Source organism: Camelus ferus, chromosome 24, assembly GCF_009834535.1.
Source record: "Camelus ferus isolate YT-003-E chromosome 24, BCGSAC_Cfer_1.0, whole genome shotgun sequence".
In the NCBI taxonomy this organism is placed as follows: Eukaryota; Metazoa; Chordata; class Mammalia; order Artiodactyla; family Camelidae; genus Camelus; species Camelus ferus.
The window spans coordinates 7,439,988-7,467,115 of NC_045719.1; the positions used below are offsets into that span (position 1 = coordinate 7,439,988).

Sequence of the window (27,128 nt, forward strand, 5' to 3'; positions counted from 1 at the left end):
CAGCATCGCCGCGCTGTCACCGGTGTGTGGAACCCCATTCCCTGGGGCCAGTTCTTCATCTGCAGCCTGCTCACTGTGGCTTATACAGGGCACAGGGCACAGGGCCTGCCCAGCATAGCTGTTCATTAACCGGTGACTGCAGTAAGGCAGGAGGGTTAGATCGTGTGGCCCAAGTCACAAAGCTAAAAAGTGGCTGACACCAAACTTGGTCTGATCCTAAAACCTGTGCTTTTCCTTCTTCTAAATCATTTGTGTAGCTGTAAGGGACCTCAGTTGGTGACTTTAATCTATTCATCTTTCAGCTCAAGGCATTCAAATAATCCCAAATATTTACGGAGTCTAAGTTGATACCTTTTAGATCACAAGACATTTGGTTAGGACTTAATGGTTCATTTCATTCAAGCCCCCACATTGCTTTACTTCACAGATGAGAAGAACCTAAGGTCCAGAGGGTGAAGGATTTGCATAGAAACATGTGGTATCGACCAAGCCTTAACCAGTCTACCCTTTCTTTGCCTTAACAGTTAGCACCACACGACCTCTCTAACTGCAGGTAGTATCGCCCCAACCTGATTCCTTCCTCCTAGGATGTGTGAGTATGTCGACCACCTGCACGAACACTTCAAGTATCCTGTGAGAATCAAGAAGGCATCCTACATGCCCCCTAAGGTGAGCCTGGCCAGCGAGGCCCCCCCCCAGGATGTGCTGCCAGCCCTGCCGTGCTCCTTGCGAGCTAGACCCACCCCCCAACCCCAGCACAGAGCTTTGTCTCCTGACAGCCTATTTTCAACATCTAGAAACAAATGGCTCTCTAGTCAACATCAAATTCCCCAGGCCTGAAGGTCAGGATGTGGGGGTGAAGTCGCCCCGACAAGAGTTCTCTAATGCCAGCCTTTCTTCACCAGCTGGACCTTAAAACATCCACTCTTCGTGCCACCCTCACCCCCCCCCCCAACAAACAAAAAGTACCTGGCACCAGCTAGGAAATTTTAGTGAACTGAAGAGTTCTGACTGCAGTTGTGTAATCTGGGCCATTTATCGTCCTGTTCACAAGATGGGGCTCATTTTCACCAACAGAGGTCGAGCTGTGAAGGGAGTGTGGTTACTACCTAATCCTGAGACACAGTAAGGTGTGCCCTCTCCTCCATTTCAAACCTGAAAACTTTTTAAAATATTACTTCAGTGGCTTCTGGCTTAGATTTAAAAGCATTTCTAGAAGCAGCAGAAATACATAAGATAATAGCCACCTGAAACAAAAGTCATTGAACACTACACCATTTTTTGGCTTTGCTAGGATGCTGGTTATTCAACAGAAATGAAGGAGGAATCTGTAAAGAAACACCAGTATCCGGATGGTGAAGTCTGGAAGAAGCTCCTTGCTGCTCCAGGGGATTAAGAATCCAGCTCTAACACCTTTTGCTTTTCTAAGTGAATAGGCTTAAAGTGTGTTGCATATGGTTTTACAAAAATAGAAGAAAAAAAAACCCCCTGCCACTCAAAACAAGTTCAGCTGAAAGTCACACTAACTTCAGGCCTCAGCTCAGTCATCATTAGCACTTGGTTCTTTCAGTAAATAAACGCATTCTCCTACATAATCCTTAAACAAAGCTAGATCCAGCCAACTCAAAGTCCAGGAAGATGTTCTTAAATAATTTCTATCCAGTGCTGGTACCTAGACATTAAACTGTACTTTGAAAATAAGCAGCATATTGCATTATTTGTTGGAATAATTCCTTATTCTTTCTTTTTAACACTTAGTCATAAATTAGCATCATAACAAGAGTCCTGCAGCAGTACCACGGTCTCTCCCCAGCACTGGAGTCGCCATGATCTGGCTGCAATGCTGCAGAGGGAAAAGGTTAGCCCTGAAACAGGGCAGCAGCTTCTCTCCTTCCCAGTCTAAGCATGTTATTAGAGAAGTCTCCATACTGAAACTAACGGGGGTAAAACGCTATTTCACAGACCATTTTTATAACTCTTAAAAAATGACTTTATCCTAAATAATCATTGCATTTTAATGATAAAATGCAGCTAGAATTACACGAATCACAGAAAATAGGGCAAAATATACCTTAGTCAGCGTTTCAAAGCAGCATCCAAACAAGAACACAGCACATGTATGCTCATTTAGGAGGGTTCAGTTAAATGTTTTAGGCAGGAACTGAGCAGACAAATGGCACTATGGAATTAAAAAAAAACCCCAGATGAATGCAGAACCCTTCTTTATTATAGCAAGATATAAAAACAAATGTAACTATAATGTTTATAACCACGCTAGGCATTTTTAGCTTGCTGAAATTTGTGGGAATAGGTTATATAATTCTTGAAACTCACAGACCATCTTCATAAAAAACATTATGAAGTTTGAGTATGGTTTTGAATGCATGTACATGTTTTTGTTAAGATATATAAATTTTCCCTTTCCTGACAGTATTCATAATCTCGACATTTTCATACACCCTCAGTGAGTTAAACAAACTTGAGGCCTTTTTACTACTTAAGAGAACCAGCACAGTTCTATCCGCCAGTGGCAACGTCCTTAAAAGTTAATGAAGAGTAACTGACAGGTCACCAACAGGTTTCTGACCTAGTTTAGAGCAAAGTGAACTTTTACCTGGGTGTAAATATACTTCAAACAACTCCTTTAAAAGCACTTTAAACAGCCATTTCCATTTTAATAGTCGGATGAGGATTGTAGCCTTCAACCTGAAAGTCTTCAGCCTTGAAGTCATCAATTTTCTCAACTTTTCGGAGGATTTTGAGCTTCGGGAAAGGCCTTGGTTCTCGCTGAAGCTAAAAAACAATGGAAGACTATTATTTTGCCAGATCCATAAAACGCACTTTCATTTTGCTCCCTGTGTCCCTTTGTGAAACAAACAGCATTTCACCAACAGTGATGATTTTCAGAGGTGGACCTCTGCAGACACCTTGTCCCTGGCCCACGCGGCGGGTGACGGGTACTCAGTGAAATAATCACGTGGTGTCTGGAGCCGGGTGGCCCACCAGGTGTAAGTTCTTCATGTCGGCTGCTATAAGAACGGGTCATACGTAGTTTTTCACTTTAATAAAAAGTAGTTACAGGATGCTTACTTGAGTCCTCTAGTCCCTATTCCAACTGCCCCTGGCAGAAAGGGCAAGGAAAGCTGGCGTGTGTTGACAGCTGACAGGAGGGGGTGCCAGCCAGGATTCCCGGGCCGAGCAGACAGCGGCAGTGCGGAGCGGACACCAGCCGCGGCCTCGGGGTGCCCTGGCCGGCACGGCTGGAGCGGCTGCCAGGGAAGCAGCCGGGTGAGCCCTGGCGTCGCCTCCAGTCACAGCAGCCACGCTCCCTCAGAGAAGGAACTTTCCAAGCCCAGAGCTGATCTGAAGGGGCTAAAAGAACTTGCATTTGAATTTTTTTTCTCTTGCATTCATTAAGTATAGACTAATATTTTTATTGCCATTTCAAGTAATCATTTGTTGGCTGCTGTAACTGCTGTTAAGTACTGTATTTAGCATAAAATTAAAGGAAAACATTTACATTTAAACTGTTCCAAGTAAAAATGAGTTAAAATGCCACTTCTGGGAAGGTCCCAAACGTCCTGGTCTGGCTCTCTCTGGTACTGGTACTCAGTATCTCACAGTACCTGTCCTGCTAAGTGCCTGTGGTTGTCTGCCTTGTCCCTGGCCACCATCCCTCAACTGAAGCCCCACGGTGAGAGAAGTGCCTCTTACCTCCCTCAGAGCACTGAGGAGAAAGCATAACACATGAGGGGTGTTTCTCATAGCGACTTTTTATCAATAGAAGACACCAAGTGCCACAGTGTGACGGACACATTGCTTACCTGCATTTTCAGCGGCTCAATGTGATTCAGGTAAATGTGTGCATCTCCCAAAGTGTGTACAAAGTCACCTGGCTAACCCCACGGGAGAAAGCAGAACAGTATGTTTTAGTTTCAATTTCTTTAAAACACATTGGGTAAAAACACACAACAGAGTATGCAGACACCCTCAAAGCTTTTCAGAAGGAATCTACTCACTGTCACTTCTGAGAAAAGTTGATTCATCAAAGTTATAATAAATAAGCCACCTGATCCTATTAGTCTGCACAAAGCACAAGGGCGGGAAAGTGCCATGGAGGTTACAGAGTGAGCCCCTTCGTCCCTCATGTACGTATATCGCAGTTAAAGACCAGAGGCAGACTTCCCTGCAGTCAGTCCCTCCACACTGCAGGATCTGAGAGCTCAGTGCGTTAGGCTGGTGACAGCCCTTCCTCCCCGAGAGCAGCCTACCTTCAGGCCTGTGATGTGTGCGATCATGTAGGTGAGCAGGGAGTAGCTGGCGATGTTGAAGGGCACGCCCAGGCCCATGTCTCCCGACCGCTGGTACAGCTGGCAGGACAGCTCACCGTTCACCACGTAGAACTGGCAAAGGGCGTGGCAGGGCGGGAGGGCCATGAGCGGGAGATCTGAGGAGCCAGCACAGAGCAGTCAGGAGGGCAGTGGCTTTAAAGAACACAGCTCTAGGCAACGTGACACAAACAGAAGCCAATTCATCTAGCGGAGATGGTGAGCCAGAGCCACTGGCCAGTGAACCCCACGATCCCCACCTGCCCCTCACAGACCGTTCCCGCCCCAGGGATGGCCTAAGGCTGATGGAGATCCGTCCACCAATATGACTCTCCTGTGGATGGATGCTGACAGCTGAAGCTACACGCTCCCATCCAAGCTGAAATTACTCGTGCACCGAACTATAAGCATAGGAGGAATGAACTCTTTCACAGGGGCCTCAGTAAACTGGCGTCTCGGACACACCCTCCTATATTCCAAATCTCTAATCATAAATGCAAATCATAAATGCAAATATTCCACTCTGGGCATCTATTACACCTTGGTATAGTTTAGTTTTTACAATATAACTGTTTAAAATATCTCTAATAGTGAGGTGGAAGTGATCTGAAACTTCATCTGCCCCAATTTAAAATGTTAAATTCTCATGTGTATGTTTACAGGCAATTTAAAGCCAAAAAATACACAAACTGATTCATCTGGGCCCAAGCCCTCCCCTGAAGGTGAAAGTCGGCCGCATGCGAGCAGCCCGGGTCGCACAGGCAGGCAGGCCCCCGCCCAGCGCCTCTGTGCCCGGCAGCCAGGGCGAAATGGAGGACTGGGATGCTCCCCACCTTTTGGATTCCAGGCACACATGATGATTCTTCTGTCATTAGGGTTGGTTTTGATTGTGTCAATCACCTTTTGCAGTTGGTCTACTCCTTCGCCTGAATAATCTGCAGAATTGGCAAACAGAACATCGCACACATTAATCACAGCATCCAGCAAGATGGCCTCAAGAGCTCGTCCATCACAATGTCCTCCCACAGCCCCCTGTGGCCCACAGTCACACGCTACTCTGTGCGCTCTACACAGTTCTCAAGCTCGCTGGGTTATGCTGAGTTCAGGGCCCTGTCTGTGCTCTGGAGCCGTAACCACGTCTGTTTTCTTATCTACCTTACATACCTGGCCTCGGTGTCCCCCACCCCTTCTCCTACTGCTCACCTCCTTCATCCTCTGCAGTCTGCTTCTTCCAGTGGTCCCCACGGGACGTGGTCTCCCTACCATTGACCACTCCCATCACGCTTCATTGCCAGGTGCAGTGCTGGCCCTTCAGTGGGATTTACCCTCCACACACAGTCCACCTAACACAGCACGAAGATTCCTGTCATCTAGACACTAGCCTTCCCACACTCACACCTGAAACCACAACTTAGCAGCCAAACACCTGCTGACGTGGAAACAGCAGGAAACTTCTCTCATTATTGTACCACCCTTGTACTTTTCTCCCATCTCTGGTCTGGACTTGAGCTCCTTGCCTTCCTTCTGAACTGAAAGCTGAGAATGTGCACAGCTTCACAGCCCCACCCCCCGTTACACTTCTACTTAGTGGAGTCAGACTATGTTCTGGTCCAGCAGTTCTTAGTTTAGGGAGAAGAAATTCTGTCACAATCACAGTTTCAAAAAAGGTAGTACCAAAGATTAAAAAAAGATGAACTGTGATGGAACAGTTCTGTATCCTGATGGTGATGGTGGCTACATAAATCCACATGTGCTAATGCATGCACGCACGCACACACACAAATGAGTGCATGTAAAACTGGAGAAATCTGGTAAGTGATGTGGATTTTAACCACTGATAATGTGAGAAGTTCCTTTTTTTTTCTGTTTTGCAATTTCCCTTGAACCTATAATTATTTCAAGGTAAAAATTAAAAACATAAACTCCTGTACTGAAACCCAACAGCTAAGCATTTCTACAACTCCAAGGCCATAATTTCATTACGCCACCGCACCCCCGACCCCCAGGCAGGATTTAAGGCACAATTAAGCCAGGAGTGCAGTCTCATATCCTGAGGATGCTGGAGGACAGAGGCTGCATTCTAACAACAGATAGCCCACTTACCTGCACAAATAGCTTAACCCACACAGCACTTTTTTTAGTGGAGAAATTTATGTACCATTAAACTGACCACTTTGATGATGATTAAGTGTGCAGTTAGTGGTATAAAGTACATTCCCAATGTTGTGCAAATATCACTACTATCCAGTCTACGTCTTTTTCACTTTCCCAAACTGAAATTCTGTCCCCATTAAACAACCTCCCTGCCCCAGCCCCTGGCACCATCCCCTCTGCCTGTGAATCTCCCTGTTCCAGCTCAGCACAGCATTTTTAACTTACTGAAGTTGCCAACATTCCAAAGATCTTAGGATTGCATGTATAATGCAGGTTTTAAACTTTCATTGAAGAATCTGACAACATTGGGCTCAAATCCCTCCAGCTGCCTAGAGCTGAGGTGTGACTGCCCCCTTCAGTTGAGACATGCTCTTGAGGTCACTGGTTTCTGCCCAGCCAGCAAACTGTTACTTCCTGTGTGCACAAATGCATGCACCCCGACACACACACCGAGGTGGGCGTTTGCTTGTGCAACCCCCTGACCTAAGGACAGGGGGACAGGAAGGGTCAAAGGACCAGGCTGGGCTCTGTGACAATCAGCAAGTGGTGCCCCCAATTGACAGGAGAGTGGAGGTCCAGCAGTGAGATGTTTCATCTTCCTCCATCCCAGCAGTGCAGGGAAGAGAGAGTGACACAGAGACCTGTGCTGACACATCACTGTGCTCAGTGGCTCAGTCTTAAAAAGGGAGATCAAAGCCACCACAAGGCAACCCCTGGGACTCCTGTCCCCCAGATGAACTGTCAACACTATTCCCCGACACAGCGACCAACCACCAACCGTGTCACTACCTGCTAGTGAAACAAGGCAGGTGAAGTGCCAAGACCCAGCAAGTGCCAACAACCGAGCGTGGGACCTGGCCCCTCCACCTGAATCTGAAACAGCCCCTCACAAGGTCAAAGTTATACATCAGCTCCCCGGACACCGACTTCCTACTCCCCAGACTTCACTTGCAATGAGGCAAACTCGGGACATGACAGGCGCTCAGGAAATCTGAGGCCCCACGCCGTCTCCTCACCTGAATGCATATCTTTGTATTCGGCCCCAAAATGCCTCCATTGAAAGCCGTAAACCGGGCCTAGATCTCCTTCTTCTCTGGTGGAGAATCCCAGGCTGTCCAAGAAGTCTCGGGACCCATTGGCGTCCCAGATTTTCACTCCCTTGGAAGACAGCTCCTTAGCGTTTGTGGATCCCTGGAGGAGATGGAGGAAAAGCAGGCACTGGGTGACTCCTTGCCCTTGGAGTCCGTTCCCTAATGTGTCCCACCAGGCGGGCTGTGGCCTGTATGGACACACAGGGATGGGCCCGACACATCCCTGCATCTTGTCCCATCATTAAGCGGACCAGTTAGCTAGACTTTCTGAGGGCCCCCAGGACAGCCTGATCGCTCCTTTGGAATCACCCTCTCAAATCTTTTTTCCTATTTCCCTCAACTACACTAAACACCTCCAAGTCCTTTGATTACCCCCATCTAGTCCATCAGTCTTGTGTTTCTTAACCAAATGTGTTCTGTCCACCTGTGATACTCCGGAGTGAATTTAATGCTTCACATGCAATCTGTTCGGTGTTATTTAGAGATGACATCTAGGGTATTTCCACTGATCGGTCTGATCAGTATAAGCTTCTCTGGCAAACACATCAGTCATCTATCTTAGATGTGCTCCTATCAAGTTCTGTTTACCCCCAACCTCTACTTGCAAAGTTACGGTGTGTTTTTTGGGTTTTGCTTTTTTGGTGCCAAGTACAAGCTTTATGTTTCTTTCTCAAATATATATGCATACATACGTGTGTGTGCATATCTCTCATTAGATCTGACCCATGTCATCCTAACCCGTATCCTGATCGTGTGTCCAGGTCAAGGACAGATCCCTCTGGCCTCTGGGTACAATGTGCTGCAATGGTTACCAGCAAGGCTGTAAGGCCGCAGACACCTGGGCTCCATGCCTGCCCCCCACCCCTGACCCTTCTAGCCTCACTATCTGCATCTAAAAAAGAGCACAGGAGTAGTAATCACCACAAGTATTCCTGTGAAGAGTCGATAATACAAGCAAAGCACTTGGCACTCAACAGATATTAACTATTGCACAGACATTCGCTCTCCATCTTGCTTGAAGATCCAGCTGAATTACAGCTTCTGACTCCTATATTTTTTGAGTCACCCATGGAGAGACTGTATCAGAACTGAGTCTGATGTGTTCCTGGAAAGGATTTATTAGAATTCTGCACTCAAGCTTTAAAATAAACCAAGCAAATGCAGTTTAATTCTGAGCATCTTCCTTTCTGTCATTGAGTTTGTACTAATTTTTTTCACTTCCAACAGCTCATTTCTCTTTCACATTTGCTTCAGAAGTCTCCCCTTAAAAAACGACAGCATGGAGACTAAACATGCTACTAAAAAACCAATGGGTCAATGATGAAATCAAAGAAGAAATTTAAAAGTGGCCATACTACCCAAAACAATCTACAGATTTAATGTGACCCTATCAAACTACCCAGGACATTTTCCACAGAATTAGAATAAATACTCCTAAAATTTATATGGAATCACAAAAGACCCAGAATTGCCAAAGCATTACTGAAGAAAAAGAGGGAGAAGCTGGAGGAACAACCCTCCCAGACTTCAGAGAAAACTACAGAGCTACAGTAATCAAGACAGCATGGTATTGGTGAAAAAACAGACATATAGATCAATGGAACAGAATAGAGAGCCAAGAAAGAAACCCACAAACTTTGGTCAATTAATCATTGACAAAGGAGGCAAGAACATACAATGGAGTAAAAACAGTCTCTTCAGCAAATGGTGTTGGGAAAACTGGACAGCAGCATGCAAATCAATGAAGTTAGAATACTCCCTCATACCAGACACAAAAATGAACTCAAAATGGCTTAAAAACTTAAACATAAGACAAGACAATATAAACCTCTTAGAAGAAAACATAGGCAAAACATCTGACATAAATCTCAGCAATGCTCTCCTAGGGCAGTCTACCCAGGCAACGGAAATAAAAGCAAAAATAAACAAATGGGACCTAACTAAACATAAGCTTCTGCACAGCAAAGGAAACCATATGCAAAACAAAAAGACAACCTACAGAATAGGAGAAAATATCTGCAAAAGATGAGACTGACAAGGGCTTAATCTCCAGAACATATAAACAGCTCATGCAACTTAATAACAAAAAAAACAAATAACCCAATCCAAAAATGGGCAGATCTAAACAAGCAATTTTCTAATGAAGATACATGAGTGGCCAATAGGCACATGAAAAAATGCTCAATATCGCTAATTATCAGAGAAATGCAAATTAAAACTAAATGAGCTATCACCTCACACCAGTCAGAATGGCCATCATTCAAAAGCCCATGAACGATAAATGCTGGAGGAGGTGTGGAAAAAAGGGAACCCTCCCACACTGCTGGTGGGAATATAGTTTGGTGCAGCCATTATGGAAAACAGTATGGAGATTCCTCAAAAATCTAAAAACAGACTTACCATATGATCCAGCAATCCCACTCTTGGGCACACATTCAGAGGGAACCTTAATTCAAAAAGACACATGCACCCCTATGTTCATAGCAGCACTATTTACAATAGCCAAGACATGGAAACGATCTAAATGCCATTGACAGATGACTGGATAAGAAGTTGTGGTGTGTACACACACACACACACACACACACACAGGAATACTACTCAGCCATAAAAAATAATAAAACAATGCCATTTGCAGCAGCATGCATGGACCTGGAGAATGTCATTCTAAGCGAAGCCAGAAAGAGAAAGAAAAATACTGTATGATGTTACTTATACGTGGAATCTTAAAGAAAAAGAAAACTTATTTACAAAACAGAAGCAGACTCAAAGACATAGAAAACAAACCTATGGTTGGGGAGTGGGGAAGAGGTGGGAAGGGATAAGTTGGGAGTTCAAGATTTGCAGATACTAACTAATATATAAAAAATAGATAAATAACAAGTTTATACTGTACAGCACAGGTAACTATATTATCAGTAACTTATGGTGAAAGAGAATATGAAAATGAGTATTATGTACGTTCATGTATGACTGAAGCATTGTGCTGTACACTAGAAATTGACACAACATTGTAAACTGACTATGCTTCAGTAAAAATATATATACATATACCTCCCCTCACCACCGCCCCCAAACCAAACCTAGGCCGAGGAGTGACATGATCTGACTCTTAAAAGGATCTCGCTGGTGCTATATTGAGAACAGACTACTGATTTCCAAATAGCAGCAAATTCTTTACCTTGATAAACCACAGCAACTCCTCCAAAACACCCTTCCAGAAAACACGTTTGGTTGTCAGCAGTGGAAATTCATCTGGAAAACAGTTTGCCATGTAATTTCAAGATGGGAAAACTGAGCATGCCATCCAACTTTCTCTGTGGAAGCAAACTGCCCCCAGGACATTAGGCCCAGGAGTGACCGCAGGACCAGCTGGAAAACTGCAGCTTCTACCCTCTGGGCCCCTCTGATCAGAGTGGAGCTCCCAGGCTGCAATCCCAAGTCAGGACACAATTCAGACTGAGCCCACCCTCCTGAGCCCCTTGATCACAGGACACAGGAGTTCCACACAATGAGGTGGGGCAGGGACGCCCACAGACAGGGAAAGAGCTACCCTCCACTACCTAGTGTAAACCCTTCCAAGAGGTGGGAAGACAACCTACAAAATGTGCCCTAGGACAAAGCCTGAAGACTACTATTCCATGATCATTCTGCCAGGGAAAACTTGCTCACAACCAGGGGATAGTTGATATGGCTCTGGCCAAATCTGAATAGTTTTAAAATATCTGCAAAGCAAATTAATCTCTATTTTTTAAGTGTACCATAAAGTTAACTGCTTAAATATCTGATATGCATGATCCAACTTAATCCTCAAAACAACACTCGAGGTTCCCTTATGATCTCTATAAGTTTGCATCAAGCAATAGAGAAATAAAAATATAAAAGCTTATCTGTAAATTTGGTACCCATTCAGTCCACATCGTAAGTCGTACAGTTTCTATTCATGTGACGTGGATGGATTCCGCAAGCACCTACTTCCCACCATTTGGAGGATTATTTCCTCCATTTTGAGCATATGGCGAAGCTGAAGATTGGAGAGGTTAAGCAACTTGCCCAAGGCCTAAGCAGAGGGGATGGAGAAAAAAGGGGGTTTGTGGCTCACTGGAGGCCACCGCGCTAGAGCTGCAGGAAGATGAACCCTCGGCTCCGACAAAACTGCCCAAGCTGCCCCAGCCAGATCCGCCACTATAGCCCCGTATTTCCTAGTCTCCAGAACTGGGTGTGAGGTGGAGGGTTTCTCCCCACATCTCGGTGATTCTGCTTCACCGGTAGCGGGTCTCCCCACTCAAAACGACCCTCCACACCTGTTTCATGGATCTATGTCTGGTGCCGACCCCTAGCCCGCCCCTTGGTCCCCTGAAAGCCTGACCCTAACAACCCCCAAAGACACTTCTTCCCAGGAGCCGCCGTTTTAAAGGAAAAGTAAGAACTACTCGGCTCAGAATCTTGCATTTGTTTCAAGGTTTAAGAGGGACCGTTGGGAAAATCAAGTTCCCGCCCCTGCCTCTCAGCTCTCTCCTCCCGCCGCGGCCCCGCCCACGCCACTTTCGCTCCAATTTTTTAAAACTTTGCAAAGCAGAATGGCTTACACGCGGCGGGACGGGGAGGGGCAAAAAGGCGCCCTACGGCCACGGCCTCGGTCAAGCCCGGGCAGGTCCTCTCCCCGCCTCTAGCCTGGAGCAAACACTAGCGCATCGTGCCCAATTTGGGGAGACCGCATAACGGGATGGTTAAGGGCCAGAGGACCTGGCTTTACCTCCCAGCTCTGTCCCTCCTGCCCATGTGACCCGACGCAAGTCATTCCCCCGTCTAGGGGTCTGAAGAGCTGGGCCAAGGACGCTTCCCCTCCTCACAGGGTTGAGGTGAGGACTGAACGCCGACCGCGCGGCCCCGCCTCTCCCGAGCGCTCCCCCTCCGCAGCGTCGCGCGCAGCCCCCGCCCCCGCCGGCCCGCCCGCTTGGCGCGGCCGCCTCACCTCTCAGGCTGTAGCGCGCCTGCATGCCGAACACCGACAGGGTGCCGGTGCCCGTGCGGTCGTCCTTCCGGGAGCCGCAGCGGAGGATGTGCTCGATTTGCCCCAAGTACTGCAGCTCCCCGTGCGGCGGCGGCGGCGGCGGCGGCTCGGCGCCCCGCTCCTGCGCAGCGGGTGGTGACGGTGGGCGCGGCATTTCGGAGCCGGCGGCGGGCATGGTGCGGGCGCGGGTGCGGGTTTCGGAGGGTGGCGGACGGCTGGTGAGTCCGCCGGGACCTTTCCAGGAGCCTCTTTTCCCGCCACCAATTCGGAGACCCCGCCTCTTCCGGTGACGCTTAGGTGACGTCGATCCCCGCCCCGAGCGCGCGGGCCCCGCCCCGAGCGCGCGGGCCCCGCCCCGAGCGCGCGGGCCCCGCCCCGAGCGCGCGGGCCCCGCCCCTCGCTTTCTGGAAGCGCGCTGGCCTTCTGGAAACGCGCTGGCCTTCCTGAATCGCGTCTCTGTTAGCCCGTTTTAAAAGTCAAGAAACTTTGGCCTAGGAAGAAATCCTAAAGCCTGTATCTTGGTGCATTGGCGGAGAATGGCCACTTATTTGGAAAGTTTTGGGGTCGACCGCACCTTTCGGTGATCAAGGGCAATCTGGAACAATCCCCACGTGTTCGTGAAATCTAAGCATAAACAAAGCGAGCACCCTGTTATTTGATATGTTTCCTGCAACTAAAGGGGACGGCTGTCAGGTGATCTGTATTTCCATTTTGCCCCATCCTTACTCAAGGCCGGCAGCTGGAGCAAGTGGGATAAGGCAGGTTTTTTTTACTTGATTGACAGCCATTCGTTTCCCAAGCTTTGAATACCAAAGCTTTCGATTTTAGTGAAATGTTTTTAATATAAACACTAGTGGGTCAGGACTATTTGATAATGAGTTTAAAAGGTACTAATACATGGATTGTACATATAACAGAAGTCTTGAATCAACAATTGTCTATTGAGCACATAGAAGATGCTCAATAAATTTTTTGTTGTTGCTACATCTGAGGTTATGAAGAACAAGATAAAGGCTCCGTCACTATTTCTTGCCATTCAATACAGCTTGATGTTTTTTCTTTTCTCTTTCTAAACCACCCCCCCCCCAGCCCCTGCCTGTCGACCCCATTATCTCAAGTTTATTGTCTGTGCAAGATTCTGGAATCTTTCTGCTAAAGGGCATTTCTTAAACTCAAGGTTAAAATTTTTGTTAACAGGAAAATAAACATTCTAGGAGGAGGTAATTATCTTTCACCTGCCGCTCTGACTAATCTCAGCAAAGACCATGTTGAATCTGTGCCTTTATGTGACACAAAGCCTGTATAAAATAAATCTAATCCCGAAGACAATTTACAAAATAGCTGTTCATTTGGGTTAATCGGACGGGAAAACAAATAGTAAGAATAGACTAAGAAAGTGTTTTAGGGAACATTTCACAAGCCTCATAGTTGGAAAGTTCTTGCTGTTTTGTATGAGTGCTCACAAAGAGTAAACTGAAATGCACTGGGTTAAGGATAAGCAGATGTTTTAAATCTATTTAATCTATTTAATCCATCACCTGCTGGGCTGGCTTTTCCTAGGTCAACAACATTCCTTCTTCCCCTCTCCCAGCACCTTCCCCATCCCACCCTTAGTCCCACCCCCACCCCTACCCTCACACCAGCTTAATAATAATTAAAGAGTCACCTGTGTCTGCTTTGGGACTGATGGTCGGCCTGTGTTGTGTTGTACTGCCTGGATAGGGTGGGTGTGGTGGGCTGTCTCCAGACGCCATGGGCATTCTTTCTGATGGTCATTTGGGAAAAGACTGCTCTGTAGGAAAACCTGAACTCAGAAAACAGGCTTTAGACAGGAATGGGGACTTACATTGCAGTAGCTTGAGAGCCCTCCTGGGTGTAAGAAGCTGAAATGCCTCGTGGAGGCGCAAGATTCGCTGGGCGGGGTCGTCCTACTTATTAACTGCTGTGGCTGTAGGCGAGGGCGCGAGGCCCAGTGAATGCAGGGATTCCCCCAACCCCACAGCAACCAAGTGTTTCCACGCGTTCCCAACCACGTGCAGGGGCCCAGGCTGAAAATATCCCAGACTGTCTAGTTGCAGTTACTCTGTGCTTATTTTCCTTTTGTTGTTTCGAGCCAAGTTTAATTGTTCCGGTGGAGGATCAGTTGTACTCCAGGGTGAATCTCAGGACACTAGCTTAGGTTCCCCTGCCAGCGAGGAGATTCCTCTTACGTTGTGGGACTCAGAGGATATTGGTTGGATGATAATGGAGAGAGAACTGTTCCTTTCCCTGTGGCTGCTCCGTCAGTGAATGAATGCTCCGCTCAGACAAGCGAATCATTCATTCACTCATCCAAGAGCATTTCTATCACAGTGCCCACCATAAGTCACCGAGGAGCGAAATAGACAAGGTCCCTCTCACAGAACTGAGACTCTAGCTGAGAGGAAGTCCCCGGAACAAGGCATCTGCAGACAGTAACAGGTGCCATGATGATGATGTAACCGGGTTCAGGGGGACTACTTAGATCCTACCACCAGGGGAGGCCTCCCTGAGGAGGTCACATCTGAGTGAGAAGAAACCAGTAGGCAGAGATCTGGGGAAAGGGCATTTCAAACTCAATGCATGGTACCAACCAGTCTTCACTGCGCCTGCATCAATAAAAACGCAAGATAAGGATGATACTGATGCTCAATCATATCTCATTCTAGGAAGAAATAACAATTACTAATGGATCCATTAACTTATGCGGGGGAGAAAAGCTCTTTCTTCTTTTTAAGAGATCTATTTCTGTTAAAAATTTCACTGTTTAATAGTCATAGAAATGTGTAAGATACTCATTATTTTGATCAATTGGGTACAAATAATAAATTACAATAACTCAATCCAGAATGAATTTGATACCTAGGTTTTTGTGTCCTAGGGAACTTTTAATTTTCAAAATTTAAAAATATTTACATTTGATTGATCAATAAAGGTGTTTAAACATAAAAAATTATTACATTAGAATAAAATTCTCTAAACAAAGTAGACTGAAAATAAGAGTTTAAGGAAAAAAATGGAATGAGATAAAATTTCTTATTATTAAAAGAAAAACTTATTTGAATATTTGTTTAAATGGATGCTATTAGGTATCAAATTGCCATGATATGTAGATTCCATTGGGCACATTCTAAAGAGAGATGAGATAAGTTTTAAGATACTAATATTTACCATACATGGGAAAATTAAAATTTCCTATTCTCAATTTATATTGAAAAATTATGTGCAAGGGCATATATACATTTTTTCAGGTTTCCTTTCAGGTGTATGAGAGCAAAAACCACTGACTGGCTGTTGGTCTGGACTGTGGTTCTTTACACAATAAACTCTCAAAAATATTGGCCCAATTAGATAAAGGAAAGCAGGAAACTAAACTTCCTGAGAGCCAACTGTGAGTCAGGAACTAAATAATAATAGTATTATTTATATTGTTAAAGCTCCCATTTACTGATGCTTCTCATTATGGATTATTTACTGTAGTTCTCACAGCCTCCCCAAAAAGCAAAAACTATTACTTTTAATCATTTTATAGATAAAGACACTGGGGTTTAGAGAGATTAAGGATCTCGCCTAGGCAAACACCTAGAAAATCTGACAGCTAGGATTAAAATCCGGGTCAGCCTGCCCCCAAAGGCTTTTCTCTGCTTTGAGCCCGACCACTGCCTTTTCCGTCTTCACTCTACAAGGTTTTGACAGCACATCAGCTATAAAATAGTCAGGTTCCCATTATATCTTATTTTTTGGCACCTTCTCTGACAAATACATCAAATGTATGGCTGAATAGGTTCAGTGTGAGATTTACTGTACATTAAGGATTCCAGGAGTCTATCAATACTACCTTTTAAAAAATAGCTTTTGGTTATGTTAGGAAAGAATTTGTCTTCATTTGGAGTTCACTATATTCAGTGGGCTGCCCCTGAACTTCCTCTGCCAAGTCTTTTTATCCAATTGCTCAAGACTGGGTGAAAAATGCTTTAAAGGTCTTGAGTCTTCTCTTTAATTATATTTCTTTTAATAATTTGAAGGACTGACTATAAATATCCCCCAGGGTAATCCTTAGTGCCATACAAAGCAAATGACTCTCCTCTCATTGTACTGCCCCCAGGTCCAAATTCTGAGATATGTAAGTGTCAGTCTTGTGTTTTACGTAAAATATGTATGATCTTGTTAAAAGAGAGCACTGTTGTATTAATTTTTTAAAAACTCTGTGGTCCACCCATATGCATGGCAGTACTCTTCACAATGGCCAAAAGATGGAAACTACCAAAGCATCCATCTATGGACGGATGGATAAACCAAATGCGATACACACATGCAGTGGAGTAGAACTCAGTCTTAAAAAGGATAGAAATTCCAGCATATGCTACCACATGGATGAACTTTGAAGACATTACACTAAGTAAAATAAGCCAGTTGCAAAAGGACAAATATTGTATGATTCCACTTATATGAGGTACCTAGAATCGTCAAATTCATAGAGACAGAATGGTGGTTGTCAGGGGACTGGGGGAGAGATGGGAGTTACTGCTTACTGCAGACAGAGTTTCACTTTGGGAAGAAGAAAAAAGTTCTGGAGATGGATGATGGTGATGGCTGCACAACAATGTGGATTTACTTACTGCCACTGAATTGTACACTTAAAATGGTTGAAATACTAAATTTTGTTATGCATATTTTACCACAAAAAATCTTTGCAGAAGTTATAGGTCTTTACTAAACAAAGGAATGAATTACAGATTTTTTTCAAAAAGTTAAGTATTACACATTATAAACTCAAAAGCAAATTGAAAGAAGAATCCTTTGTTAATTAGGAAGTGGCATATTTGTAGCAGAAGTAATAGGCACGGACACCTTGGTGATTTAATATTTAATATACAAGTTACTAATATACCATAGAATGCAGTAATATTTACATTTGATTTTCTTAAAAAGGAATTTTCATTTTAACTCAATTGGAATAACTCAAACTGCCATTCAACATAAGAAAATTAACAGTACTTTACCATATGTAACTGACATTCTTTCCTGTAACTACGTTTACTGTATCGTCTTGTACGTTTTGGGATTTTCAGGACTCAGCTGAAGAGGTAATTCTGCTTGCCAGCTGTAGGATGCATCAGATCTTACCTTAAAAAAAAGCGTCAATAATCAAAATGTGGATAAATTACTTATAGACTGAGTGTATATTTTTCTTGGAATAAGTGCCACAATGAGTAAGAGAATAAACACTCTTGGTGTTGAAAAAATTAATACAGAGTCACAGAATACCCATCTGTATGGATATTTTTAATAACACTATTTAAAGGGATCTTCTCAGTTCCCCTGGTTTATTGAACCTCTAGATCTCCCCTGCTTCTGATGCGACGATAAAGCGTTTATTCTGTAGTTTATGTGCTCGAAGTATTGGCTCAATAAACTTTTACTGCTTAACGACACACCACTTTATTCAATACGCTTTCTGTGTGTGCCTTTATTTCCGATGGATGGTAAGAACCAATCACCGAATGCTTATTGGGTACTTGGGATGTGCAAGACATGCTGTTGCAGCCTGTAACTGTGGGTCGCAGCCCTGGCAGCTGTGAACGTTTGGAATATGGGAATAAACATACTGTAAACCAACCAGGAAAGTCAGGCACTTAGGATGCTGGCTGACAAGAGGAGAATTCCAGAGGAGGGTTCTCAATTTATGTTCTACCCTATAAAATTGGGATTTGTGTTTTAGCGAGCTGCACACTTAGAGCAAGGTCACCCAACAGATACTCATATGCTTGGAAATGGCAAAGGTGATTCTTTCACCTCCATCTTTCCTGTTGTTTTTCTTAGTATGTTTCTCCTTCACTGTTGGCAGGTTTGAGACCTTGATGTGCTGATTCAATCAGAGCACTGACAAAAATCTTATCCAGTCTACTGAATAGGACACATTAAAGAAGAAATTAAGATAGCAAGCAAACTTGGAAAAACGTTCAGTCTCACAAACAGTCAAAACCATAGAAAAATGTGAATAATAAAAACGATAACACCGATTTGGGGAAGATGGTGGGATTATGGGTAATTATTGTCTTTTAAATTTATGGAATTTGTGATTTTGTTACTTTCTTTAATTCTTATTTTTTACTGAGGTGTAGTCGATTTACAAGATCAGTTCCAGGCGTACAGCAAAGAGATTCAGTCATACATTATACATACTTTTTTTTTTCAGATACTTTTCCATTACAGCTCATTGCAAGAAACTGAATATTTTGTTACTTTTAGAATTAAGGAACTATAAATTAAAAAGAAAAAAATACTGCCTTTGTGAAAGATCACTTTGTGAGACTTAGTAAATAATTTGCTCACTGTCTCAATTTTTAACATATTATTCCCCATTGTTATTGAAGCCTCTTCATTCCAAAATCTGTGAAGAGATGGTCTTATTGAAAATATTTTTATTACTCAGTTATAACTAAATCATCAGCACCCATTTGAGCACTAGCACACTGTTTCCTTCCTCAGACACCTGCCATGTGTCACTGGGGCCTTCAGAGTTTGAGCCCCGGGCCTGGCTGCCAGCTTCTCTGCTGATTTTGTTGGTCAGACCTGATCCTTCCAGGTCCTTCAGTTGAGCTGGTCTTGGCTGCTTACAACTAAAGGAAGAACCCACACTCCTACGGGGGAGGTTCCAGACAGAGGGAGGAGACTAGCGTCATAGCACCCCTAGTGTCTAGACACTCCGGTCTTCCTGGTCCCATTTGCGTCCATCTTCCCCAATTTTGGAATCTGCTTTGGAATATTCTCACTTTCATATTTTGGTCATATATATGTATGTACAGAGGTAATATATATTTTCTGGGGAAGAAGGGAGAAGCAGGGGAGGGGGGAAGGAGGGAGGAATGGAAGGAAGGAGAAAAGAAAAGGATGAGATGGGACAGCGGCTAGTGGGAAAGGCAGAGACAAAAAGGAAATACACCCCACTGAGAAGTTTCTCCTCCATGGGAAAGTGGAGACCCTCCCCTCAACCCCCCAGGCCCCCCAAGGGCACTGACTAAATGCCACCTTGTTTTACTGGTCTGTGTGTCTTGTGCCTCCCAAATTCATCATTTTCTCCTCCATAGTACTTCGGTCCTGTGCCTTCACTTAGTAGATGCTAAAAAGATACTGGTTGATTGATACAATTTGAATAAAACTGCTCCAAAATTCAGAGGCAAAGGGAGAAGCAACGAATCCAGTAATATCCAGCTTAATTACATATTGATGGTGACCTACTAACAAGGTCCCTTATGAATAGTAACTTAGAATTAAAATTTAATTATTCTTTAGGATTGACCATATTACCAAAGGAGAGTATTATGTGCAGCTTTAATTGTACCGCTAACTTAGAAGATCATCCTAAGTGTAACAGAGATGGTACTAATGTATTCCAGAAAAGTCATTCAGTTATTTCCCCTGCAGACTTCACAGAGTTACATTTTAACTCAGTGTAGGATAATCATGGAATGGCAGTACTTGTTCTAAGTTTTAAGGACGCAAAATACATTGGTGTGGCGTTTGATGTACTTTTTACTTAGTTATTTTAGCAAAATAATATCTCCTAATTTGAAATCCTAAAATTATTTACTCACTACAGAAAATTATAAAAATATCAGAAAGTGGAAAGATTTGAAAAAATCATCAATTTCCCACCATAATTCACGCCAATCCTTTTTGTTTTTGAAGCAGAATATTTTTGTTTTGATCATTACATTATAGATTTTTGTAGCTTGCTTTTTTTTTTTTTTTTTTTTTTTTTTTGCCCAAATGTCCTAACAGGAAGCAGTATAATGTGGTAACTATGAGTCAGAGAGAACATAGTTAAAATGTTGGCTGTACCACCCACTGACTTGAGTAATTCATATAATGTTAGACCCTAAATCTCAAGTTCCTTTTCTGAAAAATGGTAATAATTATATTTACCTCATAGATAGGCTTATTATAAACCCTCATTCCAGTAGTTGTCATGTCATAATTTAAATTTTATAAATATTTTTAATGGTTTCACAAAATTTATTGAGCATCGTTAGCCATAATCTTTTAATCATTCTCTGGTTTTTAGACATTAAGATTGTTTTTAACATTTTACTATTTTAAATAATTTTGCAAATATAGATCTTGGGGTGGGGGCTTTTAATCAAATTTAGATTTATTCCTTCAGAAGTGGAATTGTTGTATCAAGAAGAAATTTTACCATTCTTGATGTATATAATTGAATGCAATTATATAACAATTGAATACAATGTGCCTTTTCAAAAAGATAAAAACAGTTTATGTTCCTGGCAATAACATATGAGGATTCTCATCACATTCTGTTAGGATTTTTTTTTTAATTAGCAAATTTGATAGGCAAAAATTGTTATTTTGTCTTAGTTTTCATGTCTTTGACTATTAATGAGGTTGAATATATTTTCCAGGTATTTTTAAACTAGTTTTGTTGGGTTTTTTTCCTTTTATGAATCATGTTTTCCTATCAACAGGCATTCCTAATCAGGCATCTGCTTACCAGCTTTTAAAATGTTCCTTAAAATGCTGTACAGCTTTCGCCAGCATGTAGCTAATGAAGTTAGAACTTTCAGCATTTTCTTCAAGAGGGATGGTGAGTGTGAAATTAGGGGAAGGCAGAATGCTTAAGTCTATCACTGTTTCATCTTGTTTGGAAAAATTTCCTTCATGAACACCTGGAACTTCCTAAGGAGAAGGATTATACAATAAAAGGTTACTAACTTCCAGTGCACATTCAGGGTTAATTTAATACCCCATTAGTCAGGATGGGCTAGGTTGTGCTGAAGTGACAAATTAGCTCCAATGTTCCAGTAGCTTCGTGCAACAAAATTTCTTTCTTGCTCATGTTACATGTCCACTACCAGGGTTCTGTACCACCTAGACACTCAGGACCCTGGCTGAGGGGGGAACATCACCTTACGGCTGTAGTGGCTTTCTTCTCATCTTCAGCAGAGAAAGAGAATGGATAACCATACACAGACTCTTCACTATCTCAGCCTAGAAATAACTCTTTTTGGTTTTGTTCACATTTCATTGGCCAGAACTTACCATATGGTACCACTTAACTGCAAGAGGAACTGGAAAATGTGAGGGAATGGATGGAATATCTGATGAGTGCCACAGTGTGTGCCACAAATATTAATGTGATGCACCAAGTTTTGTACTGAGTTTCCCTAGGAAATTTACAGTTTATGGTTGTATGTGTGATTTTTGTAAGAACCAGTCATCTGAAATGTGTGTCGTTTACTCTCTTAATGAGTTCTCAAGTGCATATGCTTTGATTTTAATAATTTATATGAAACTGTAATGACATGCAACTTGATGTAACCTTAAGAGAGCTATTTTGAAAATGTTTTCAAAAAAAATGTCCCTGATATTAATTAGCCAAAAATGCTAAAGCAAAACATTAAAAAGCCAAATAAAAACTGGTTATTTCTTAATTCTAGTTTATAAAACTAACATTACTTTCTTTTTCCTTTTGGTAAATATAACACCTAAAAACTACATAAAGCATTTATGTTGAGTTCAGTAAATAATTATAAAGCTAACACCCATGTAACTACAACCCAAGGGACATAACTTTTTTCACCTGTTGGAATTTGTATATTTTTTACACAAGGTTCCTCTCCAGTACTTGCTGTTTTATGGATTTGCACTTTCCATTACATGTGAAATAAGAGCTGTTTTGAGAAAAAGAACTTTTACAGGCAGTTCAGCAAAGTGGTTAAGTCCATAGATTCCGGAAAAAGCTGCTTGGGTTTGAATCCCATTTCTACTACTGAGCTGCTGTGTGACCTCAGACAAGTTGTTTAACTTGTCTGTGCCTCATCTGAAAAATTTAGGAAACAATAATACTCACCTTATAGGGTCATTTGAAGGTCTTAAATGACCTAATATATGAGGAGTGTTCTTAGAACACCGCCTGATAAATAGTAAGTCCACTTTAGTGATGATGATTATTAGAAAAAATGTATCATTGAAAACCATAATTTTAGTTTATATGGAAGTTTTTGATGCACAAGTGTCTTTGTTATCAATATAAAAATTTTAGATAAATTAGTTAATGTTACTAGAGTGGAAGCAAATTGAAGCACACAATGGAAATCCTGACAACAAGAACAGTTAAATATTTGGCTCTACTTTTCTAAAGATTGAAAGCACTGCTAAATTTTTTCTTAAAGTTTGATTCTTTTCCTCATTCCTCACAAGAATTTTTCCTCTTTAAACTAAATGTATTTGTGAGGGTGATCAAATATATCGAATTATTTTTCTTGCCTAGGGTATAATCTATCTAATGAGGTAACTGAATCAGAGAGTCAGCTGGGATTGGAGCATTTTGACTGTGGTCTGTAGTTACAAATACATTTTACATCTGGGCTCAAAAACACACATCTTAACATACGTGCATATACACTGTACACACATATTTATACACACACATAAACACACATCATGGAAATGAAAGTTCCATGACAAATGCATACACCTTAGTAAATGCAATGCACTCTGATACTTTCTCTTCTAGTCTGTCCTATTCTGGTTTCGGTTTGCGTTTTTAAAGTGCTGCGTGTGACTCTCTAGACTTACTTCTCAGACCACACATGGGCCACAACTTTGCAGCTGGAAAGAGAGAGAATCATTAGGCAACAGAGTTCCGTAGGCCAGATTCCCCAGGAGCAGAGCCTGAGACTCCAACCCGGTGAGGTATTGATTAAGGACGCTTTCAGGTGAAACTTTTAAGGGGATGAGGCAAGTAAGACAGAGAAGGGGAAGGAGCTAATCGGGGATGTAGCTTGGGGTGACCGCTAGCCTCAGCCTGATCCTGCAGGGAGCTCTGGAGAGTAAGTGGCACCAAGGGTGACCCTTTGGAGACGTTTGCAGGGGTGAGCAGTTAGCGGCAGCACCAGCTGGAGTTGGTACAGGGATCCCGGGGTCAGGGTAGGGCACTAACATTACATGCTGCACAAAATGTTGCACCTTCGGTTGGTCTGCACAGTGATTTTCATACCCGGGCTTTTTCAGGCCTTCTATTACTGACCTCATCAAGAACCACTAGCTGGTGCATTGTGTACTAATGTAATACGTGTGTGTGGTGGGGAGGGGGATCAGGAAATTCAGTCACTGTTTTAAATTATGCAACTGGGGTTATTGACTGAATGGGGGAGATGCCGTGTAAGTGCGACTTAAGATGGCAATATGTTTTTATGTGAATATCAGCATATAAATGTGTTTAATCTTCAAGGTAAGTCAGAAGCTTACTGTGTCAAAAACTAACGAGCCCTATAATTTATGGAGCTCTTGCTTTGGATAAGGAACTTTACTCATCGCTTTACAGACATCCATTTTAAGGTAGCTTTCATCATTCCCATTTTCCAGGTGGAAAAACTGACACCTAGAAAGAATATGGAACTTTCCCAAACTTACTCAGCTGGCAAGTTTCAGAGTCAGCTTTTGAACTCAGGCTGCTTTACCTGAAAGTCTTCTCTCTTAAAAACTACATTGACCAGATTTCTTCAAGGTCACCTGTATCAGCTACGGCACTATAGCTCTAAGCAGAATTAGCCATCTCTGGATTAGAAAGTATTTTGTATTTTAAATTTTTTTAATAGAGTTTCTTGTTTTCTAAAGATTGTGCATGATTTTACCTCAAATCAGCCCAAATACCATCACAAGGAAGTGTGAACGTCCTCCTACAGCTTGTTTTCAAATTCAGATGTAATTCATAAAGAGGTTAACAGAAGAATCAGTGTATGCATACATTGTCTCCATATCTGTTCTCGGGTCTGTCCGTTACCTTTGTGGAGTTGAAGATGTTCCCGGGTGCTGGGGTCAGGTTCGCCAGTTCCGTCACCCAGCCAAACTGCTGTCTCATCTTCTCCATCAAATATGCCGTGTCCTCCAAGTGATGCTGGGTCATCTGGAGAACCTGGTTGTATTGCTGATTGGAGACGTTGACCAGCTCGAGGGCCTCATCTACTTTTGTGTGTAGTTCAGGTACATCAGGACAGTCTAGCAGAGAGAGAGTTTTACTTTTTCCTTTCTCATGCGACTGTGTTTTGCACAAAGTTTCACCTCTGTTTCAGGGAAGGCTTTTTCCTTCAGTGGCACTCTCTAACAGAGTAACTGAGTGTCCCTTGTAGAATTCTCCTTACCAGAGATCATGAGAGAAATTATAAATCCTCACCTTCTTCCCCCATCATTAAAAAAATTTATATCACTATTCTAAAAGTTAACAGCTCTCAACTTGCAAATGAAGACATTTTAAAAGAATATCTGGATCTCCTTTCAAATCTGTACTGTATCTTGTTAACTGTGACTCCCTTTGTTTTCAAAATATTTCCTTGAATTATTTTTCAAATGTCTACTATTGTAAATGTGTTTTACTCGTAAATGCACAATTCTCCCTCTCCTAAAGATCCCAAAACAATTTCTGGAATAATGTGAAGGCTGGGGAATTTTTACATTATATTTATGTCTCAAAAAAACCCAATAAGCTGATTTTTAAGACCCAGGATGAGGTAGTCTTCCCACCCCTACCTTTCTGAAGGCACGTTTTTTTAGTAAACAGAAGTTGTAGTTTAGAGAGGCCGTGGTCTTTTCCCACAACAGTCTCTCCTGCCCCAGATGCCCTAACAGAGAGACACTTCTGTAGCCTGCAGATGATCTTTACACAATACTCAGCCTCTCAGCAGCACAGCTGTATAAGTTCCTGTAACTGTTTCAGTCCAGATGGCTGCAGTGCAACAGTAACACAGATTTGCAGAATCTTAGTGACTTGGAAGCACCAAGGTTTCTCTCTCACTCCAGCACCTGTCAGTCACAGTTTGGGTGAAGGTTCTGCTACACACCTCCTCACTCAGGGTGATGGAGCCTCCACCATGCGGAGCGGAATAGTCCCACGGTCAGGGGAGGGAGCAAGACAAGTCCTCAGCCATTCTTAAAGGCTTCCTCCAGTAGTGAGTGAGACGGCCACGCCCAACTTCCAGGGGGCAGGGAAGTGCCATCTCCCATGCGTCCCCATCAGAGTATTAGTGAGCAGCCTGAGACAGACCCACGGCCGAGCCCAGATTCTCAGGCTGGAAAGACAGACACAAATATGGGAGGAACCACAAAATATTGTGGCCATTTTGTTTTTAGTCTAGTGTCCATGTGTCCCCTTCTGCTGGTGCAAGTTCCCAGTTTATGTCTGTTATTGTCAAGTAATCATTAATACTGCCTGCATCACTTTTAAAAGAGATCCAGTTTAAGTGATAATTACATGGCCTTGTGTAACAGAGACTGGGCTGGAGACAGAAATTCCTCAGTATAAATCTTATGTGCCTACTCCCTGTATTAAGAAATAAAATATTTCCCAAACAGATAAAGCCCCCACTCCATCCCTTCCACATCTGACCTCTTTATTTTGAAACTATTATTTTGAATTTAGGTATATGTCTCCAGTGCCAGTAAGTGGTATGGGAAAAGAGCCACTTACAGTGAATCCATTCAAGATTTGGGCCAAAAATGTATGGTAAATAGTGAAAAAAAAGAGATCTATGATATTTTGGAAAGTATTTCATTTATCTTACATTTATCAAATATAAGATTATAATTATAGGTATGTGCTTAGTCTTAGAACAAAGAATGAATCAAATGTGGATTGAAGAGGCAAAATCATTATTTGACAAAATGTATCGAGAGTTGTTTGTTACAGCAAAACATTGGAAGCAACTTAAATGCACTTCAGCAGGAGAATGGGGATAAATAGATTGTGATGTTCTGACATAGACTAAGATACATCAGTAAATCAATGAATTAGAACCACAAGTATTCACATGACTAAATCTCCCCAACTGTACTGAGTGAAAAACCAAGTTGCAAAAGAATACATAAGCAATAACGTCTACATTGTTAAGAAAAAATTATCCAAAACTTGGAAACAAGCAGAACAGCTGCGTGTCCTCTCACTGTCATACAAAGTGCTGTCCTTGTGACGAGAACTCTGAGGATCTCCTCTCTGAACAACTCTCCTAGGCATCATGCAGCGGTGTCAGCTACAGTCACCGTGCTGTACGTTACATCCCAGCGCTTATTCATCTCGTAAAGGAAGTTTCTACCTTTTGACCACCAGTCACCTCCCCCGCATCTCCTCCATTGTCTTATGACAATCAGGGAGAGATTACTCATCAAAGCTTTTAACCGAATGAAAAGAAGTTAATGACACACAGGTGGGATGTCTGAGTGGGACTCTTTTTGTAAGAGGTCAGTACATTAGTGTACAGTTTTCTGCTGTAAAAACTTCAGTGTCTGCATGCAGCCTTGTGACCGTGACAAACAGCACTTGAATGATGAGAATCACGACCTCTTCAGATGATTTACTTCATCCTCAAAACACCTGTGTGAAGTAGATATATTGATTTCATCTTCCAAATGATAAAAAAAGGGGTGCAGAGAGTCACCCAGTGAGCAATTCAGAAGACATAAATGGGTGGAGGAGAGACTTCAGTTAGGGAAAGGGAAGGGATGGGAGGC

The 27,128-nt window shown here is 42.8% G+C and overlaps 3 protein-coding genes across 15 annotated transcripts in view; 1 reads left to right on the forward strand and 2 right to left on the reverse strand.

The window, feature by feature from the left end:
* The window catches only part of ENOSF1 (enolase superfamily member 1), a 20,308-nt gene extending 18,607 nt beyond the window's left edge, over positions 1–1,701 (forward strand). For 4 of the 5 annotated variants that reach the window (XM_032467375.1, XM_032467374.1, XM_006194456.3 and 1 more), the window contains 2 exons: positions 588–669; positions 1,295–1,701. In XM_032467375.1, the coding sequence (XP_032323266.1) occupies positions 588–637 (50 nt within the window). In that variant the 3' untranslated portion in view covers positions 638–669; positions 1,295–1,701. Of the gene's footprint in view, positions 1–524; positions 670–1,294 lie in introns of those variants that run through there. The other variant, XM_014567465.2, reaches the window with a different exon arrangement.
* Positions 1–12,882, reverse strand: part of TYMS (thymidylate synthetase) — a 14,050-nt gene extending 1,168 nt beyond the window's left edge. For 2 of the 4 annotated variants that reach the window (XR_004314970.1, XR_004314969.1), the window contains exons 1-8: positions 12,549–12,882; positions 10,755–10,828; positions 7,499–7,673; positions 5,162–5,263; positions 4,272–4,447; positions 3,825–3,896; positions 2,615–2,793; positions 2,072–2,179 (exon numbers count right to left, since the gene is read on the reverse strand). Coding sequence is in view for 2 of the 4 variants with exons in the window: in XM_032467377.1 (XP_032323268.1) it covers positions 2,656–2,793; positions 3,825–3,896; positions 4,272–4,447; positions 5,162–5,263; positions 7,499–7,673; positions 10,755–10,828; positions 12,549–12,762 (951 nt within the window). In the remaining 2 variants the exon portion in view is untranslated. Of the gene's footprint in view, positions 1–1,997; positions 2,180–2,205; positions 2,794–3,824; positions 3,897–4,271; positions 4,448–5,161; positions 5,264–7,498; positions 7,674–10,754; positions 10,829–12,548 lie in introns of those variants that run through there. The other 2 variants (XM_032467377.1, XM_032467376.1) reach the window with 2 other exon arrangements.
* A 4,575-nt stretch (positions 12,883–17,457) lies between these two features.
* CLUL1 (clusterin like 1) overlaps positions 17,458–27,128 on the reverse strand; it is a 93,034-nt gene continuing 83,363 nt past the window's right edge. For 4 of the 6 annotated variants that reach the window (XM_032467140.1, XM_032467139.1, XM_032467137.1 and 1 more), the window contains 3 exons: positions 24,412–24,626; positions 21,118–21,302; positions 17,458–17,732 (listed from right to left, as the gene is read on the reverse strand). In XM_032467140.1, the coding sequence (XP_032323031.1) occupies positions 17,729–17,732; positions 21,118–21,302; positions 24,412–24,626 (404 nt within the window). In that variant the 3' untranslated portion in view covers positions 17,458–17,728. Of the gene's footprint in view, positions 17,733–21,113; positions 21,303–24,411; positions 24,627–27,128 lie in introns of those variants that run through there. The other 2 variants (XM_032467138.1, XM_032467136.1) reach the window with 2 other exon arrangements.